General features: G+C 46.8%; 1 protein-coding gene across 2 annotated transcripts in view; it reads left to right on the top strand.

Moving 5' to 3' along the window:
• Positions 1 to 21,143, top strand: part of KCNJ5 (potassium voltage-gated channel subfamily J member 5) — a 51,644-nt gene that overhangs the window by 22,459 nt on the left and 8,042 nt on the right. The window contains exons 1-2 of one of the 2 annotated variants that reach the window (XM_018078602.2): positions 7,657 to 8,031; positions 16,087 to 17,033. In XM_018078602.2, coding sequence (XP_017934091.2) covers positions 16,094 to 17,033 — 940 coding nt within the window. In that variant the 5' untranslated portion in view covers positions 7,657 to 8,031; positions 16,087 to 16,093. Of the gene's footprint in view, positions 1 to 7,656; positions 8,032 to 16,086; positions 17,034 to 21,143 lie in introns of those variants that run through there. The other variant, XM_029962117.1, reaches the window with a different exon arrangement.

The following is a 21,143-nucleotide window of genomic DNA, read 5'->3' as shown; positions in this document are numbered from 1 at the left end:
AGGCTGAGATGTTGTTTCAGGGAGTTCTAGGGAATGTTATTCCCACAGCAAATGCCTCATCCTGTCTGGTTGGTGTGGATAATGAGGGACAGGAGCTGCCCAGCCCCGTGAGGAGCAGGGAACACAGGAGTGCAGGGACCCTGGAGTTTTAGCACATTTTGTCCTCGGAGCTGGAGCCAGTCACTGCCTGCAGTTTTATATTTATGAACCTGTGCCGGGGGATTGCTTGAGAGGTCTTTAATTTCCTCTGGTTTGACTCTGAACATGCCTCTCCTGGGACAGCAGGAACATTTCCAGTGTTATTGGATGTCGCTTCTGTGCAAACGGAGCAGAGGAAAAATATTCTGACAATAACAGGAATATACAGGGGGTGGTGGGACTCTGCCTGCTGATTTTTTCTCTTATTCTTTTCCCTCAGATGAGAGTTTCAAGGTCAGCTGGCTCCAGAGACACAAACCCGGCAGGAACAAACTGTGCAGATGCTCCGGAGCGCGGCACAGGCACGCTGGCACCGTAAACAGCCCTGGCTCCAGTCCAGCTCTGCCAGCCCCGACATGCAGGGGGATCATAAAAAGCCACTTTATTACAGAAATATCAGGGTTTATCTTTTCTCTCTCTGCTGCATCATTAAACACAAGTTATCCTCATTTTTTTTGTGGAAAATCCTGGATTCAGCACAATCTCAACATTTTATTTGGAGGCTGGGGAAGGGTTTTATTGTGAGGCAATATCTGAGCACATAACAGAGGTCCCTGAATGAGTGGCTGGAGTAAAAACAACAAAAAAAGGTTTTTTTCCTAATTCTGCTGATGATTTATTGTGGAAACAGAGACAAATCTTTCACTGTCGTTGTTGCAGTTTTTTATACACTCTCTCCGTGCCCTCCTAGATATGTCTCTTTTTGTCAGTTATTTGTGTGAACTAAATATCAACCAGCCAGGCAAAAGCTGGGAATATCTTCCTCCAGCAGTCTTAGACTTAAAATATTAATGCATTTTATGATGTACTTATTTTTCGTAACTGTCAGTTGTTGCTACCAAGACAGGGAATTCCTTATAAATATTGAATGCTGCCGCAAGGCCTGCAAATAAAATTCTAGAAATGGTTTTCTCAAGCTCCCCAATGACTGAAAAGCTGCTGAAAATTTTACTAATTTTAGTAAATTATGTGGAATTCCAAGTTATGTAACTGTTTGTAGAGTTTTCGAATGAAGAGTGATAGTTTTTGAATTTAATGCAAATTATTCACTGGACACAGACACTTTGGGGAGGAATGGAATGATTGGTTTTGTTCTTAAAACCTCCCTTGAAGGTGTAAAATGCATCTCAGAAATTGGCTGGAAGGTCTGTTGAGTGCAAAGGAATAAAACTTACTAAAGAATAAAACTGAATTGCAGAGGAGATCCACTGCCCAGCCTAAGTGCTGGAAACATGATGAGGCAAAAATTCCCCTGGTAGAGCATTTCCAGCCCTTTCAGGGGAAAAGAGTGTGCAGGGTCTGCTGTGTCACGTGTGGCCACTGTACTCCTGTACTGTGGCAGCAGGAATTCCCAGTTTGGATGGGTGGATCACCCTTCTCCCACCCAAAGGATCCCAGTGCAAGGTACAGTGGAGTTTCTTCCTAAAACTGAGCCATCTATATTGTGAATTTAAGATAAAGATTTTCATCTTCAGCCCTCCAGTTCCAACCCAGCCCAGCTCAGCCATGGCTGGAGTGTCACATTCCCAGTGACATCAGCCAGGCCCAAAGGGGTGAGGCTTGGATCTCCCACACTGATTGTGCCAGAGAAGCCAAGGGTTAATTGCTGGGGTTATTTCCAGCTCATCCTGCTGATTCCCTCTCCAACAGGCCCCTCTGGCTCCAGAGCTGCTCTGGATGCACAGGGATGCAGGGAAAGGGACGCTGGGGAGAGGCTGCTCTGTACAGGGCCCATTTGTGGCTGCAGAGAGGCTTTTGTGACCCAGGGCTGCTGCACACAGAGGATCAAACTGCAATAAAAAGGCTGCCCCAGAGTCAGTGGAGGGCACTTTTCTGCAGCCTGAGTAGAGCTGAGGAGAATCCTGAAGTGATCTGGGAGCAACGGAGTGTAAGACCTGCTACAACAGAGACTGAGTTGCTTTTAGTTCCTAAGAGTGGATTGCAAATAGGATTGAAATGTGCCAGTTAAATAAACCAGGTGTGCTGACATGCAGTGCCTCAAACTGATCTTTAGGATCAATTGGGTTTGCCCTGCAGATTGTGCTTTCTGCTAAGTGGCCACAGGATGTGGTGCCAATAATGCCAAGGTTGTGAGTTCCATCCCTGTACAGGCCATTCATCGAGGAGCAGGACTCAAGGATCCTTGGGGGTCCCTCCCAACTCAGAATATTCAGAGTCTGTGAGCTGTTGTACACTCTTCCCATTTGAAAAAATATGCTGGAAGAGGCTGGTTTGTGTTACTCTGCCCTGTGATGTTCAGTGGATGGTTGGTTCCCAGAGGGAGACAGTCCAGGACTGGAAGGGAGCACACAGGGCTTTGGTTGAGCTCCCACTGCTGCCTCATGCTCATGCAGAGACTTTGTGGAATCTTTTGGAATCAACTAAATACCCACATAGTTCGATTATAGTTAGATATAGATACTTGATAGTCAGATGGAAGATTCCTCCTAGTTAAACGAAGGAGTTGCTGGCTCGACCTCTTGTCTCCTGGGAAAGCCACAAGCCTTTGTGGGAAAAGGTGAGATCCTTTTTCAACAACGGGGTTAATTAGTGGCTGATTTTAGACCGTACTTTCTGGTTATATCCTATATGCACCCATGCCATCCTGCCTGTTTTTGAGAGGGAAATCAGTGAAATGAGATTCCCACCTGAAAGAACCAAAGCCTTTGCGTCTGTCAGAAACCCTTTTGAATTGTGACAGCCTAACAAGGAAATTGTCTCCATGAATTTGCCATCATTAGAGTATGCTATGACTGGTAGATTTGGCTGTTTCTGAGCTCCCAGGCAGTGAACAGAGCTGGAAGCTGGCGTGGTGGTTCATTCCCAGAGGAGATGGCACACGTGTGCCACTTCGCACACAGGGCCCCTGGCCTGTGCTTTCCTGCCCTGCAGCTCCCGTGGGCCTCAGTGGGAAGTTTAGTCCCTGAGTGCCCTTCAGCCTCAGATTCTGCTGCTGCACCTGCAGCTTAATTAGTGTTAATTATAACAGCAGTTCAGTAAGAACTGGACTAACCCACTCACGGGCAATCCAGAAGTTAAAAGGTGGGAAGGATCGGGATGAGTGTTAGCTCGGGGAACCGGTGCCAGGCTCCAGCCCCGTGGAGCTGTGAGAGAGAGGAGCTGCCTCGTTCCCTGGGTGAGCATCAGCTCCTCATTATCACATCAAAGGCCGTGGCAGAGCTCACTCCTCCACACACCGAGCGGGGGAGTTTATTGCGGAAACTTCTCCTTCCCCTTGTCTGCCTCTGTGCCTACTCCCCAAGGCTCATTTGGATTCGGGGGGATGAATAAGCCCCAAAACACAAAAGGAAGACGAGACAGAGTGGGTGACTGTCACATCAGGGCTCCCAGAGCCTCAGCTGAAGGCTCAGGGGAGGGTGGAGGTGGAGGAGACAATCTTAGACGCTGTTTCCAGCACTGCCTCTTACAACTCTGTTTTCTTCTGGTGGGATGGTCGGTTAGTGGTTGACAAACGGGAAGAGACATCTCTCATTCCAGAGATCAAATTGCACAACGAATTAAAACGCTCCCTGAAGGCACTGCTGCTCCCTCTGCTCTCAACACGAGCAGAGCCTGCAGTGACTGCAGAGCAGGTACCCCCGGCCCTGGGCTCTCAGGGGTCACTGTCCCTTTGGGGAATGAGTTATTTGGGTAATAACGAACCCTAACACTGCCCCTGCGGGTAATGAGTGCCAGGCCAGTCTCTGGTCATCAGGGAGGGGCTCGTTTATGTCCCATGAAACGCCAGGAAAATGGAGGCAATTCCCCATTTGGTTCATGGCAGCTCAAAAATTGGGCTGCCCTGTTTCATACTACAGGAGCCTGCAGAAATTCAGACTGTTCATTTTATAAAAGCTTTTGATATACATTGTTATATAAATCACTCTCCGAGCCAGATATAATTTGAAATTATATCAAAATAAGATTAGAATTTGTTCTACCCACATCTTGTTGTTCAGTTTGTGAATCCAGGAGCTGAGCACTCCACAGTTGCCATAATTCCCCCTGTAAACAACCCTGTGTGTCCTTTGAGCAGAGCAGCACTGCTGTCAGGGCTTGTGAGCACCCCCAGGAACATTAAGATGTTGCACTGAAGTGAAATTTGTGTCTCCATGCTGCTGGAATCAGATAATTCATCCCACTCTAACATAAAGGTCTATTTTAGCTGCCTTCTGATACTACCTGTCTCTGTATCAGTTAGAAGGGAAATGGTGTGGCTGTTTGGACTCAGCCCAGTGCATCCTAAATGGCACTGCCTGTGCTGAATCCCATCCTGAACAGAACAGCAATCCCTCTGCATTTCCACGTTTCCACAGGAGTCCAAAGGCACTCCAACTGTCCTGCCATTTGGTGTTAAGTCCACCCTCTGCAGGTAGCAGATACCTGTAGCTCTTTAACATATTTCAAACTTTTGAGGCCATTGACAACTCTTTCCCCAGCTCAGCAAGGGCACAGTGATGTCACTGACTGCCTGAAGGGTGGTTTCCAACTGGAAAACTGTTTTTAGGTCTGGCTTGTCTTTAATCAGTACAATTTGGAAGATGTCAGTTGAAATAATACATGAAACTAATTTACAGTGTAGGAATGAGGAAGCAAAGTACCAAGCTGCAGAGACTCAGAGCCAGGGAGAAGGTGCTGCCTCCCAGGTGAGCAGATAAATGGCTCCTAAAAGGCCTCTAATGCTGACTAAAGTAGGTACCTCTCAAGTGCCCTGTTTTTTTGTGGCTTTGAGAGGTGTCTGGGGCACCAGCCCCTGTGCCAGGGAGAAACCACGGCACAAAAACGCCCTCACAGTGTGTGCTGGGTGGGCTCTGTGGGTCAGGGCGAAATCGCTGAGCTGGCACTTGGGCAGGGGTGTGGGCACAGCTCTGTGTAACCCCAGGAGGTGGAGAAGGGTCAGAATTATCCACCTGCTCGTGGACAAACGTCCTTAGGGGAGAGGTCTCGTTTCCCAGCTGAAGGAAACGTGCGGGAAGTTGGGGAAATGGAACTTTCTGTAGCCTCAGGGGTTGAGGGGGCTGTGAAAATGCAGCCCCTGCTTTAACCCCTCACGGCACCCCACTGGTGTGGTGTCTGCAGGGCTGGTTGGGAGGGCCGGTGCCAGCAGATGGCAGTGCCTGTCAGAGTTCCACCGTCAGGAAAACAGGGAATGTGCTCCAAAAAAGGTGTTACTGGCGCTGCATGAGGCACGGAGCCGTTCCCAGGCGGAGCCGTGGGGCAAACACTGCCCGCAGCAGTGGCCACACCGTGAGCCCGCTCTGCTCCCCTGGGCCCTCTGTCCGTGGCTGTGGACTCGGGATGTGTTGGATAAGTGTGTGGGGAGGTGGGAAGGAAGACTTCTCCTTGCCTTGACCATGACACACCAGCTCTGCAGCCTTTCAGAGACTGTTCCTCCAGGGTTGCTGGCTGGACAGCACGAAAGGTCCTTCTCCATTTCCTAAATTCATTCTAAATCTTATTAAATGAGATGAAATGAAGGAGGAAGCCGAGCTGAGGCCGTTCTGAAGGTGGCACTGTCCTTAGTGCTGCTGGAGCAGCATCCAGGGACCTGCTCTGAAAGCCAACACTGTGATTTTAGGGGGGACTGACTCTCACACTGGATGAATTACTGCTTAGAACTCTGTAAGGAAGTTTGAATGCTTGTTAAAATACCCAAACTGTTAATGTACTCCCCAAATTGCACTTTTATAACGTTATCATGGACACACTTCTAAAAGGTAAAACTAATACTGCTGCAAAGGCATCCCTGAGAGCTCTGAGCAGGCAGAAGATGTAACATAATTTCAGAGGATTTAATCAGCAGTTTATTACCAGGCCTTTTGCTTTCACTGCAAATGGTTTCACTGCTGATTTGGGTTCAGTCCTTGGAGCTGTTTGCAGCTAATGCTACAACAGGAGCCAGGCTGGCTGGGCTCATCTCACTGCCCACACGGTGCTGGAGTGGGAAATACAAACCAACAAGTGGAAAAGCAAAATTACATCTGCAAACCCAATTTTTAATGGACTAAGTCCTTGGTCTGGCTCCAGATTCTTGTCCCAGCTGGCCAGATCCAACCTCTGTGGTTGGGCTCCGTGAACTTGGACGTCATTTTCAACCTTAATATTTTCTGATTCTGTGATTCCACATAAAGATCAGAGAAGAATTCTGATAAAAGGTGTGTGTTTATGGAGATGGGCTTCTTAACCCAGCCCCTAGGCAATATGATTATTCATAATATTCAAATCTCTGGTTATTTCCCTCTCTGTCTGTGCATTTCTCCAGTCTAGTTTCCATAATAAGGTGTTAATGTAGCCTAGAATTAACCTGATCAGAAACAGGTTTTATGATCTACAGGAAGCTCCACTAGTTCCATTTTTAACCTGTTCAAAAAAAAAGGAATGCAAATAATGGGTTACAAAACGTCCACACAGTAAAACAAAAATGCCATTCCACTGCTGACGTATTTCATTAGTGATAGTGTAATTTAAAAAAAAGTAAACTGAAAATCATTCAAAGCAGAATGTGGGAAAAATAGCTTTAATATTCCAACTATACTGACACATTCCTGCAGTGCTTTGGTTTTGAGAAGTTCTCTTTTCTTGACCAGATAAATCCGTGAAAGCATTTCCGATGGGCTGTAATGAATGTGGTCCCAGAGCAGAGAATTAGGGAGGACAGGAGGACAGGATCAGGGGAACAGGACAACAAAGCCTGGAGGCAACCTGCAGTCACCAGGCAGGTCTGGCTCATATCTGCTGCTGGCCTGACATTTGCTTTTCAGAAAAGAAAATATTTTACTAAGCTGAGGAGACAGTGTGGTATTATCAACGATAAAAAAAAAAAAAAGGAGAAAAAAGAAAAAGATAAAAGAATACAGCAAAGCACTGAAGAACTTTGAGAGCATTCCCTGGATGAATCCCAGGAAAACACCACAACTCCATCAGCAAACACCACGGCAGGAGCTTGATGGTTGACAGGCAAGGGGAGCGTGCCAGAGGAATCATACTGGCCCTCTTTGTCCCCACTTTTCCCAAATCCTTGGTCCAGCCTGGATGAGAGAGTTCCCCCAGTGCCGATGACTATGGACACACGCGGTCTCTGAAATGTGCGGCTCCCTCCTGGTTTTGGGAACTGCTTTCTGTTTGTGTGCTTTTAAAAACACAAGAACACAGCCCCCACCCCCTCAAACCCCATATCCCCTCCAGTAAATCCGGGACAGGAGGTCCCGGGAGGAGAAGGGAACTCGGCGCTCGGGGGAGTGCGAGGGGAGCGCAGCCCCCGCGGGTCGGACCCGAGGATGCCGGAGGTCTTTCCCAGCCCCAAAGCTCCTGTGATCCCGAGCTCCAGGGCTCGGATTCGCCTCTCCCCCTCCTCACCAGCCCTCCCCGCGCTCGGCAGCGCCCAAACCCCTCCCTCACCCTCCCTCCCCMCCTCCGCTCCGGCTCATTCACAACAGATAAGGCGCCGTCACACGCAGCCTCCCCTCCCTCCCCTCTGCCCCAGCCCTTAAAAAGCTTTATACCGCCAAGAATCCCTTGGAACGGGAGAGGCGGGAGCAGGGACAGGCAGGCAGAGGAGAGGCAAAAGTATCTCCGCATCAGCGGAGGGTTTGGAGCAGAGCAGGGAAATCAGGGATACCCGGGGACAGGGGTGTGGGCATCCTCATCCTCAGTGCCACGTAAATGTTCTCTCCTGTCAGGGAAGGAGGCAGGAGGCAGCGCGGGGACCCGAGGACGAGCCCAGCTCGCCGGTGATGGCATGGACCGGCCGCTGCTCCAGCCACGCTTCCCTCGCCCCGCTCCCGCCCGGCTGCCCCCGAGGGCGCGACACTGATGCGGAGCCGCTCGTAGCGAGTAAGTCACCGCATTTCCTTTGTTATCCCAGCTCCCTCCTGCGCTCCGCTGGCTGCCAAGGACCGGGAGCACAGCAGGCAGGAGGACTGAGGTGAAATGTTGGGTCAGCCGAGCGCCAGACTCCCCAAACCCGCCGCGATGGGAGCTGGAGCTGTGCCGCTGTCCAACTCCCCAGCGCCAGGCAACTGTGTGGGAAACCAGGGATGGGATGTCGGTCTTGGGCAAAAGCACCGTCAGATCTCAGAAAGGGATTCTGCAGGAATACACGTTAAAAAATCCACCCTGCTCGGGTGAGAGGAGATCACTGGAATGCAAAGGGCACTGGGAGACTGATCAGTCAGCAGCCCTGAAATGCATGGAGTGACTCCATAATCCTTATCTGGAGTCAAAGATTAAATTCTTTCATAATCAGGATACTTGCCCATGAGCTGAGAGTTTAAAGAGCCCTGGAGCCCAGTCTTCAGCCGATGAAGGGGCACGTTCAGCCCTTAGAGGGGACAGGGAATGTATTGCACTGGGAATCCCTGAGGGGTTCATGGCTCTGGGAGGTAAAACATGACTGATTTTTTTATCCATGTCCTGTTGCATCCCTCACAAAGATGCCTGGAGCTCTCCAGTTTGTCTCAGCACATGCTGGGTGGCAGCCCCATGCTCACTTTTGTACAGCTCCCTTGGCTTTGACTGGAGAGTTTCAGGAGCCAATGAAGAACTGGCAGAAAGTGGCCCTGTCCCAAAAAACTTACCATCTGATTTTGGGGATTCTGGCATCACGCAGCTCCTTCCTCCTACCCCTTTTAGGTAGACCTTGGGTTTGTAGCAGAGCAGCTGAGAGGGAAACCAAACTGGCTTCTCTCACCTGTGCTCTGACCAGTCCAAACCACCAGCATCTCCTGTGGCAGGTGGGGAGAGTGTTTGTGTTGGGGGAATATTCTCCATCTCTGGAAATTTCCAGCCCAATTATTTGCCAAAAAAAGGCAAACAGAGTTTTGGAGTCATGTTCTGAGGCAAATCTCCAGACTCTTTATATAAGTCACCCACTTTCTGTTGGGTTTGAGGTCAGAAGAGGCCCTTGGACGTGTGGGGTGAGCACTGGCACTGCCCCAGCAGTTTGTGTGAGGTTGGTTTGTCTCTCTGTGACCCTTGTCTGCAGTGGGTTGAAGGCCTTGGGGCAAAAAGAGCCTGGGTTTGGTCAGTTCATCTGTGAACTCTTTGGATGCAAGGTACTGGGGAAGTGTGAAGTGGTACAAACAATTTTATTGTATTTTTTTAAGGCAGCTGCCAATTACAGAGTGATTCTCAGGTGCTGTAATGGTGAATTCCTAAACAATGGAGAACAGGAATGTTTGTGCTCTTGGGGCAGAATTTTCCCTTAAAATCGAGGTTCTGCTTTCCCCAATATTCACAATGTTTGCTGTGTGCAAACAGCAGCAGAGACAGGAGTGTCTTATCAGGACAAAGGTGTCTCTTTTTCTTTGTTCAGTGTTGGGTGAAAGACAACAGTCACATTTTCAGTGATGCCATAAGGTGCCCCTAAAAATAGAGACTGGGGTGAGAGGGCAGAGACAGAGAGACTGCAAAGTGCCTCAGGCAGAGTCACCCCCTTGGAGGTGGAAGGATCAAATTGGTTTATTTTCAGGTTTTATTTGTTGGTAGAGAAAATATCTGTTCTAACTTAAGAAAAACACCTAGGAGCATAATATTGTGATTGCATCCTTTGCACAGGGACTTTTTAATGCAGTGAAGTATAAGATAATTAACTGAGAGTTACCTGGATTTTATCCTCCCATCCACCCTATGCAGTTGTGGCACAGCAAGTAGGAGATACCTTTTATCCTGTAGAAACTCCATTTTCTTCAGTCTTTGTGCTATAACAAGTTGTTAAAGCCTGTACACCAGGATCATTATGACAACTCAAAAGGCATTTTCTAATTTTCATCTCTTTTTTTCTGTAAAAAAACCCTACCCCAGTGCATCTTCTCATCAGTTTAGTTTCTCTGGTCTTTTCTGCATAGGTCTGAAGTTATTATATTTGAGGCAACTGAGAGCTCGTGTTATCTGTGGGATTTTTTATGCTTCAGTCCATAGATGGGGGAAAAATCTATTTGAAATCTGTAGAGAGAACAGAAACTGTCTTTCTTGGCACTAGAAATAATCTTCCTAGTTATTCATGCTGATAGATCAGGTTGTGTAGGCTCTGCAGAGCAATCTTTAGACACACCTGAAGCAGGCAGGGACTGTATTCACTGCTGCTGGAGTGGGGAAAGGAGAAAAGAGTTGTACAGTGATTACAGGAACTCATTTAGGATTTTGGAAATGCTAAATTTAATTCCCTGCCCTGCCACAGACTCCTAATATGAGTCTGGAAGAAGCATCTTTGTGACTGACTTCCCCATCTTGAAATATGGGATATAGAACATTTCCTTATTCCACAGCTCTTGGTAAATACATAAATAGAATTTGAAAGCCTGTGAAACCTGTGTTGAATGCTGGGAAACACTTGGATACTCTGGGATTGGAAGGGTCCCACTGGTACCTCACAAATGACAATGAAAGGGCTCAGGGATATTAGAGCTGGGACTATCCAGCATTGCTGGGGAGAAGGATGGATTGGGAGGTAATTAGCAGGTAAAATTAAAGTACAAATGCCCATGGACTCTTTCTTTGTGTCATATTAGCTCCCTGGCCAGAGGGAGTTTGTTTGGAAAGACAGAACACCTTCTGTTTGGGTGTTTCTGAGCCAAATGGACTCTGGGCAGACAGGAGCCATCAGCAGCCCAGCTCTGGGACAAGCACAGAGTCCTCCTGCTCCATGAGGACCATCAGTCACCCAGTCTGTGTACTGGGGGGGTCTCCTCCAGCCCCAGAGGAACTCCTTTGTGTGATGAAAGCAGTGCTGAGACACCAAAAACGCAGAGGAAATGAGGGGCATCGTCCCCCCTCAGTGCTGGGTGAGGTTATGAACAGGAAATATTGGGCTGAGGAAGCTTTTGAGCCCCATTTATTAGTGAAGTGCCCCAGGTCTCCCTTCCTGTGCAGTTTCTTTCAAGCTTTTGCCCTGGTTTTGAACAGCAAACTCGTTCTCAGCCCCCCCTCCACCTGTGGATCCCCAGGCACTTCCCAAAGAGGCACCACCACAATCTCTGTTAATGTGAAGTCAGAAAAGCAAAAGATTACGTGATTTACACAAAATTTACCTGCCTTTCTTCTTGCATGTGTCAAAAGGTGTTGGGGGTGTTGACTGTTCAGTCTCAGTCATACACAGGCAGGAAATAAAAGTAAGTAAAAGTAAATAAAAGGATAGAGGGAAAGGTGCCTTTCTCAGGGAAATCAAAGCCCCACCTAAGTCAGTACCTGTCTAACAGTCATTTATCCTCAGGGTGTCAAAGGCCATTTTTTCGTAAGATTTCTTCTTCTTCCTTCATCTTTCCACTACCACTCAATGTTCAGCAGCCAACTCTTTTATTCTCTTTGGGTGCTGCTGCTTTCATTTGCTTTATTCTTCTGCCACCTTTCCCATATTATCAGTGCCTGCCAGTTAAGAATTTCATTCTCTTGCAGCAGTGTAACCCAAAAAAGAATTATGTGGCCCAGAGGAACCTGGGCACAGCAACCTTGTCTTTGTTTGATATGGTGTGGGCCAAAGGGCAGCAAAACCACCAGGTCAGATTTTCCAGTAATATCTGTTTAGTATTATTGATTGTTTGTTGAGTAGTACAGGGTTCATTGTCTGGAAATGACAGAGTTAAGTAAAATTCTGTTTTGGGAAGATGTGGGAGGTTTGCTAAAGAACAGTTGCTCAATTATTCTCATAATGAGAGAAAACACAGGCATCAGGTTTAAAAGAAACAAAAGAAGTCTGTTTTTACACAAATTTGATGACAAATTCATGTCGTTAAACGCCTCCTGACTCCAGTTTAGTCCTCTCCAGCAACAAATCCTATCTCCAGTTAAATTGGTGTTCACTTCAGCGAGATCAGAAATGGTTAAAGGGAAAAAAAGTCGCCTGGTCAGCAGGGAAAAAAGTTTCTTGCAGACTTTTCATGTTTTACCTTCTGCAATGTCTTCAGCAAATTGCTGGAGCTGTCAGGAGGGACCTCAGCTCTGCCAGGCAGGGCTTGGAGCAGCTCTGCCAGAGGTTCTCCCCTAAGCCCAACCTGACTCTCCTCAGCAGATCTGAGAGCCCAAAATGTCACTGCCGGCCCCGCTCTGTCATCTGGGCAGCGGCTCAACAACAGCCAGGCTGATAAAGAGCCTCTCTGCCAGGGTGATAATGCACTGACTCACAGCTCCTTGGGCAGCAGCCTGTCCTCAAGGAAGGCAGCTTTGTAAAAAGTGACATTTTTATTATCCTGGCCTCATTTAACCAAAGATGGGAAATGCCAGAGGAACAGGACGGGGGGTGTGACTGGAAGAGACAGTTTGGCCTCCCAGATCTCTGTGCTGGAGGGGCAGGGATCTATAGACTGCAGGCTGAGCCTTTGGGAGATGCTGGCACATATTACCTGTTTGTGGGAAAGATGCTTATGCTTGGCAGCAGTGGTAGTTTATTACACAGGGAAGGAGTTAACCAAGTCCTTACAGTGCTCCTTTTTGAGCATCTTGTCCTGTGTGCTAAAGTTTCCAGGGCAGTTAAAATAATAATAAGGGAGTGACAGCAAATTTCCTTGTGCCTGGGATCTCACAGACTGTTCATGCCCATATCACAAATTTTACCATTGGGGAATTAAGGTAGAGGGGAAAGCAGTGATTTGCTCAGAATTAGAGAGAAAATACTTTTGGAGAAAATCATTTGAAGCAGAGAGCTGGCTGGTGTGCAGCCACCCAAAGCTGTGCTCAAACTGCTGACCAAGATCATTCTTTTTAAAGAATCTAAAGCAAAAATTCAGCTGCTCAGTTATGTCCAGTAACCACATACTGAGGTTACACTTCTCGTACGGGGGGAGAGTTTAGGATTCAACATCAGCAGGAATTGTGTTGCCACTGAAGCTGCCAGTGAAGTTCTTACCCAGTAGGAATGTTCCTGCTTTAATGGATCACTTCTAAGGTGTTCCTGAAGGTTTCCAGAAAGATTTCAGTTGCCCTGTTGCTGGAGATCAGTAGCACTACAAAAGGGATGTTGCCAGTCCTTGGACTGTTTAGTCAAAGCAGGTTTCTCTGTACGTTCATTAAGGGGCAGTTCCTCTTGCCTGCTCCACCAGAGTGATATTTCCAGGGATTTAGGCTTTTAGACTGTTTTTATTCTGTTCTTTTTAATATGTTTTCAGATCCTTTTGGTCTCTTTGGTATGAACCTAGAAGATGAAACCTTACACTAGATTAATGTCTTGAAACTGCTTTTTCTGGCTTAGTGCCAGTGAAACTCAGCTTCAAACATAACTTTTATAATAAAATTATCTTTAAAGCAGTCCTTTTAAAATTGAAAACATGCTACACTTACCTGGTTTTACATTTAGATTGATTAAAAGCTTTTTATCCAAAAGGAGTAATTTTAGATTAATCAATCAATGCAAACATATATCAAGAGGGATCTTCACAAGAGGAAAGCAAAGAGGTTCTTTGCTACCTGATTCCCTTTCAGGTAGAGGATGGGAGGCTTCTTTTCCTATTAAAGAGGGGGTAAAAAAGTGTGTGATTGTTCTGCCATGTGAAGTGAGAGTCAATGTCATTATTGATACAAATTATTTGACAGATAGTTATTATTTGACAGATAGTTACTGTTTGACAGCCTCTGGCAGGCACTTTACACGTGTGTGGGGACAAACACCACCATGCAGAGGGGTCGGGAGATTCCCATTGCAACAGGCAGTGAAAAAAGATGTGTCTAAATCCCCCATGAGCCAGCTCTCGGGAGTCTTGCCTCTAGGAGGGATGGAAACAGAGGTGGGGGTGAATACTCTGTCCAAATCCTCGGTGTTGCTGTTGGAGAAAGGGAACACCCAACACTGGGGTTATCCGGGATCACTGCAGTGGGGTGGCAAAGCTGATCCCTCCTAACTGATCATCCCAGCACTATTGATCCCCTATTGTTTCCCCCTTCCTGTGGCTGCACTGGCTCAGCCCTGGCCCAAAACCTTCTGAGCAGGCAAATGTGCCAGCGTGCAGCAGCTCTGGGGCTGGGCTGGGACAGATGGTTGGGCTCCTGCGAGCAGGGCCAGCGGGGATGGTTCCAGCAACCGGCTGCTTCCTTGGAGTCACGATTGATGGTGACTTATCCAAGGGCTCAGAGTAACTCCTTGCTGTTAACCAGACTTGGCTGCAGCAGAATGGAAGTGGAAATTTGTTGCCTCATTTATTCATCCTGCCTCTGCTTCCTTCCCGCCCACCCTTCGTGCTTTTTAATACCGAAAAGATGAAGCTGCTTTGCTCGGTCTTAAAATTGTCTTTCCCAAGATACTCTTAATTGTAGCTCTACACCTTTTCTCATTCACAGGAGCATAAGAAGATTAAAGATAGAGGGAGCAGTAATAGATTTAGTTAGGTTTTAATAGGATTTGCAGAGGACAATGCAGAGAATGAATGCCATAGAAAATATTGCTGCTCTATCTTTGATATCCCTAAGGCTGCTTAGGGAGTCTTTGATGGAGATTTTGTCTGTGCCCTGCATCCAGAGTCAAGATTCTCATTTTTTAAAGGAGTATCTAATCATCTTAGTAAACAGGATGTTACATTATAACCTGCAAAAATCATTGCAGCCATCATTTTGTGTTATTTATTTGTGTCTCTGCATGTGGGCAGTGGGATTTTAATAAGTGCCTGGTGATTCTGTCTAATGTCAGGGGTGAGTTCTGAGATCCCACTAACAGCAGGCCTGGATCCATCACACCGGCCCATGTGGAATTCCAGATGCTCCATTCAAGGTCTGGTTCACATTTGAAGCCCCGGCTCACAGAATAAACTTCAGAAATCTGAATTATCCCTGGAGACGCCTCTCTCTGCTGACTCTGAGGGAAACCTTCATGCATAATTTAGCCTTGTGGTGAGGTTTAGGTAGGCAGTGGTGCTCAGCATTTTCTGTTTATTCCTAAGGTTTCTCTTGATATGCACCCAAAACCTGAGGCATCAAAAAACTCCAGTCCCTCTTGAACAGACGTGTTGATGCATCTTGACTTTGTTCCTAGTTCTGATCTCAAGCAAATTTGGTGTTCAAAAAAAATCTAAGGACAAAAAAATACCCCCGAAAATGTTACAAGGTTTAACTATTTCCTGACTCCCAACCTTGCCCATCACCAAATTCTCTGAGGTTCCAGGACTGACTGGCAGCTCATTGATGTTTGAAGAGCCTGTGGATAATAAATCACTATTTAACTTCACATCATTGTATTGATTTAGATTTAGATTTATTATATTTCACAGAATCACAGAATATCACAGAATATCACACAATTTTCTGAGTTGGATCCACAAGGATCATGAAGTCCAGCTCTTAAGTGAATGACACACTCAGGGGATTGAACCCTTGACCTTGGTGTTATTACTACCAAGTTTTAACCCACAGAGCTCATCTCAGGGTCATTATTTATTTATATATTTATATCCTTATATATATTTATTATATCTGCATATTTGTTATATTATTTATATCATTATTTATATATTTGTCATATTATTTATATATCATTGTTTATATTTTATATATTCATTATATTTATATATATGTTGTATTATTTATATAATTATTTGTATATAATTATATATCATTAATTACATATAATACAATTATATATATTCTCTCTATATATTATAGATATTATAGATATTATAGATATTATAGATATATTAACTATATATTATTTATAATCCATATTATAGATAATTATTTTATATCATATAATTATTTGTGTATTTATTATATTTATATATTTGCTGTATTATTTATTTACATTTATTATATTTAACTTAGCAGCATCATATTTAACTAGTGGCTGTTGGGGGAGAAGAGCTGAACCCTCTCAAAGTGTTTCCCAGAACAAGGTCTAATGGTTCAGACAGTGACACAAACGGGGGTTTGTCTCAGCGATTTTCCTTCCATCTTAGACCGCATTTCTTTGTCCTGCAGCCCAGCCATGGCTGGAGATTCCAGGATCTTCATGAACCAGGACATGGACATCGGGGTGACCTCCAGGGAGCCCAAGAAGATTCCCAAGCAGGCTCGGGACGATGTCCCCATCGCCACCGACCGGACGCGCCTCATCTCGGCCGAGGGGAAGAAGCCCCGGCAGCGGTACATGGAGAAGAGCGGCAAGTGCAACGTCCACCACGGCAACGTGCAGGAGACCTACCGCTACCTCAGCGACCTCTTCACCACCCTCGTGGACCTCAAGTGGCGTTTCAACCTCCTGGTCTTCACCATGGTCTACACCATCACCTGGTTGTTCTTTGGGTTCATATGGTGGCTCATCGCCTACATCCGGGGAGACCTGGACCACCTGGAAGATGAGAACTGGATCCCCTGCGTGGAAAACCTCAGCGGGTTTGTGTCCGCGTTTCTGTTCTCCATCGAGACGGAGACGACGATCGGTTACGGCTACAGGGTGATCACGGAGAAGTGCCCCGAGGGCATCGTGCTGCTCCTCATCCAGGCCATCCTGGGCTCCATCGTCAACGCCTTCATGGTGGGCTGCATGTTCGTCAAGATCAGCCAACCAAAGAAAAGGGCTGAAACCCTCATGTTTTCCAACAACGCCGTGATCTCCATGAGGGACGAGAAGCTCTGTCTCATGTTCCGGGTTGGAGACCTCCGCAATTCCCACATTGTCGAGGCTTCCATTAGAGCCAAACTGATTAAGTCCAAACAGACCAAAGAAGGAGAGTTTATTCCCCTGAACCAAACGGACATCAACGTGGGATTTGACACTGGAGATGACAGGTTGTTCCTGGTGTCGCCTCTGATCATCTCACACGAGATCAATGAGAAAAGCCCCTTCTGGGAGATGTCTCGTACCCAGCTGGAGAAGGAGGAGTTTGAAATTGTGGTCATCCTGGAAGGGATGGTGGAAGCAACAGGTAAGGATCTGTCAAGAATCAGTTACAGTTTTGAGGGGGGAAGGGGTAAAACGAGGTGCAGTTTGGAGAAAGATTTTACTGCCAGTGTCACCTGGACTGAGAACAGGGTCCTTTGTCCTTCTCAGGTGGGATGTTGTGCTCTGAGATAACCAGCACTAAAAGATGGGTCCTCGAGCTCCTGTTGCAGTGTTTCACACCCCTTTTGTAAGTCTGGGATTCAGGCAAAGGAATCAGTTGTGGAGCTTCTCATAATCACTTAGAATTGATCCATGGGAAAAAGGAATGGATTAAAGGAATTCCTGAGGTCTCTCGTGGTCCTGTTTCCTGTGATCAAAATTCATGGCACACATCTTTTCCCATTTCTCCTCTGTATTAATAATTGGCTGTAACTGTGCTATTTTAGGTATTGCTGTGGTGTTGCTTTTTAATGGAGGCTGTGAAGTGTCCAGGTCTTACTGTGTCCCATAAACCAGCACGTGCTGGAGCTGAATGATTTGCACGTGGTGCAGGACACATATTTGCAAAAGGAGCTCAAAGAGGAAAAATACAGAAACTGCTGTTGTGCCTCTTGCAGCCCAGCAGCTGTTTAACAGCTTAACCAGAGCTGTGTAATGGGCAGATCAGGAGATCTCTTCAGCCCATTCCCAGTTTCCTCCTAGGGGGGTGCTTGTGGCAGGTGATGAAAGAAGGCTGTGTCCATGTACAATAAATCTGGAAAAGCGCTGGGCCTCAGCTTTCCAGAGTGTGGAAAGGTGGGTGAGTGCATGGATGGCCACAGAGGCCTCCAGGCTCCTTCCCACAGGGACCTCCCAGGCTCTGGATTGGGAGGAGGGTGGCTCTAAAAGTCCTGGCACCATGAGGTCATTTCACCTCTTGCAGCCCATTCCTTTGTTCCGGGGGTGAGGAGGAGCTGGCAGCTCTTCCTGCTGCTCTTCCAGCATGGGGAGGGTATTTAAACACCCTGAGATTCTTCAGGGAGGACTTCCAAGCCCAGGGTGCCTCAGTGGAATCAGGGGCTGGAAGGGGAATGTCAGGCAACTCTGAGGAGGGAAGTGCTGTCTAAAGATGGGGAAACGTAGAATCAACAATCAGTCCCAGTTTTGAGGAGGAAAGAGGTAAAATGAGGGCAGTTTGGTAGTGAGATTTTACTGTCCATGTCACCTGGACTGAGAACCTCTTGGGACAACATCCTGTGACTGAGTCAGGTTCGGGAAGTTGTGGTCTGAGGTAACCAGCAGTGGCAGGTGGGTCCTTTAGCTCCTGGGGCAGTGTTTCAAACTCCTTGTACAAGTCTGGGATTCAGGCAAAGGAGTTGGTCATGGAGCTGCCCATAATCACTTAGAACTGATCCGAGGGGAAAAAAGGAAGCTGCAAAAAGCTTTTATAAGCTGTTTTTCCCCTTGGTGCTTGAGTATTTTAGTTTTGAGGTGGCCCTGTGAACCCAAGGTGGTGCTTGGATTTTTTTTTCCATCTCGATGAGGTTCTCTCTGAACCACTAGCAAGGGTTTTCAGCTTGGTACGAATACTTGGAGGTACCAGCACCTTGTCTCACAAATTCTGGCCTTTGCTTACTATGAATATTATTCTCTTCTTGAGATTTGTCCTTGTTAGGGTCCTAACAGCCTGAGGAAGGGGAGTCTCAAATTCCTGCATCCCAGACTTTTGCTTTTAAAGACAGAGAGAGCTAATTCAGTGTCCCAGTATCTGGCTTTAGTCAGGAGGTGATTAGGACTTTTCCAGAGAGAGCTGTTGGGAGATGATACAGAGGTTACCCTGCACCAGGGCTGGAGTTTGCTCTGCAGAAATGGAATTTATCTGGCACTGCCAGGCAAATGTTCTCCCCCAGCAGAGCACTGGCAAAAGAAGGGGTGGGTGGAAAAGACTGTCAAAGGCAAAGATTTGTAATGGCAGCTTATCTGGGAGCCTGAACATTTACTAGAGACCAGAACCTCTTAATCTGAGCATGGAATGTTGCTGGTTTGTCCAAAGCCTCTTTCCTCGTCACCCAGTGACACCATCAATTCTGTTTGAAGCCCTTTGCTGTCAGTGAAGCTCAGCCTGTGTGAGAGGAAGTCATTATCAATAACAACCTCGGAGTTAAAAGCATGGCATAGGAATAACATTGCCTTACAAATGGGCTCCTGTCCCAGAGGGATTGCACGGATCTGTGCAAATGAGTTATGCTGGGCTCAGCCAGGCTGGGAAAGGAAAAACTGGAGCTGGAAGAGGCAGTTTGCACTGAACCCAGAGCTGGATGGACCTCAGGTGGTCCCGTGAGCCAGTTCTAGGCTGGGATGGGCTCTGAGGGACATATGGCAGCCAGGCAGGGGGGGTTTGTCACAAGGAGAGTCTCTTGCAGAGACTGTTTGTGCCTTCCTGCTTCATCCTCACACTTGGGAATACTGATAAAGCACTTTGGGGGATATTAATCCCAACCTTTATACCTTAAAATCTGCTCCAGTAAAATTCTTTAGGTTCTTCCCTTCCCATGTCACTGTGCCAGCCCCATCTGCTCCCAGGGATGGTGTCATGTACTCACAGCAGGACTGCTGTTAAATCATGACACTTACAGCCTGGACTGGGTCAGGGCAGTATAAAAATACAGCAGATCATTTGTTTCCTTAGTAACCCCTATGAAAAATCAGGATCCACCACCACAGGGTTCCCTGGCCAGGATATCCAGCTCCATTCATGGGGCACGAGGGGTTGTGAGTCCTGTGTGCTCAGCTCTGCACTTGTGGGCAGGAATAAAATTAATGGAAACTCAGTCCATGTGTACAGACAACAGCAAATCCCACCATAAATGCAGCCAGTGCTGGGGCAAACACAACTGTATTTTTTGTAAGGTATTTTGGAAACAGGTGAAAAAGGTGATTGGCAACATATAAATGACAAGAAATTTAAGTGTGATGTCTTGACTAAAAGTGTGAATACTTTTCACTGATAATTAGGGACAGCAATATTTTCAGTAGATTTAACCAGCCACACACATATTACAAATGAAATGTATCATCTCTTCTCAAACGAGTAGCTCTATTTACTGACATTTAAGTTTAATTCTGATCCAGTGGAAAGCAAAGACAGTAAATTGTTTCAAGTGAAAAGTGTAGAGTAAATTCTGAGGAGTTCACACCCTTCAAGTAATTGGTCTTTTTGTTTGTTTGTTTTTTACAAAACAAAACACTGTGGTTTAAAACAATGTTTTTGTTTTCAAGTTGACTTGAATTTTCAAAAGCCTGAATAACAACACACTGAAGAACAGCAGCACAGCAGCCAGGCTAAAATGTGATGTTGTTATTTTGCTGGAAAACACAATAAACATTGTGTTATTGTAGTGAGAGCTCTCCAGGGACTCGGGGCTGCTCCCACAGAACCAGCTGTGGCACAAAGCCCATGGATGTGGGTCTTTCCCATCAATATTTGAGTCTGGGTGAGGCACTGGGAGTCCCCAGGAGGATATAAAAGGCCAAAGGGGTGGGTAGATTCTCGGCAGATCTTTTGGGATCATTGGCAGTGAAAGGGGCACTGTAAAGACAAGATCAGTATAGATGAAAAGTGTTCTGATCCCAGTGCTGCTTCTGTGCAGCAGCAACACTCCCAGAGAATCCTTAATGGGCTGGGCCAGGGATGACTCCAGGGAATTCATTCCCTTTGGCCTGAGCAGAAAGGGACACTTGGCCAGCTCAGCTGCCCCCAAATCTGCCCTGCAATAAAAAGGAGTGAATGGACTCCTGGTGCCACTGCCTGCAAACAAAATCTTGGAGCCATCCTGTGGAAGGAGCAGCTCCAGGTGCTGTCAGCCAGAGCTCTGCCCTTCCCTCCTGATCCCAAATGGGACAGGGTGTGCAAAGCAAAGCTGCTGGGACAGGCAAGAGCAGGAGGGATTCAGACCCCTCTCCCCGTGAGGCAGAGTCAGCTGGGTTGTGATGGGGAATTTGGCTCGTCCAATTAGGGAGCCCATGGTTTTAATTATTATTTTTTTCTACAAGCCATCACACAATGTGATGACATGCTCTGCAGATCCTACAAGACCTTCCCTTCCCTTCCCTTCCCTTCCCTTCCCTTCCCTTCCCTTCCCTTCCCTTCCCTTCCCTTCCCTTCCCTTCCCTT

Source organism: Manacus vitellinus, unplaced genomic scaffold (genome assembly GCF_001715985.3).
Source record: "Manacus vitellinus isolate BGI_N305 unplaced genomic scaffold, ASM171598v3 scaffold_41_pilon, whole genome shotgun sequence".
Classification (NCBI taxonomy): Eukaryota; Metazoa; Chordata; class Aves; order Passeriformes; family Pipridae; genus Manacus; species Manacus vitellinus.
The sequence above is the reverse complement of the archived record's forward strand: the minus strand, read 5'-3'. Positions and strand labels throughout refer to the sequence as shown.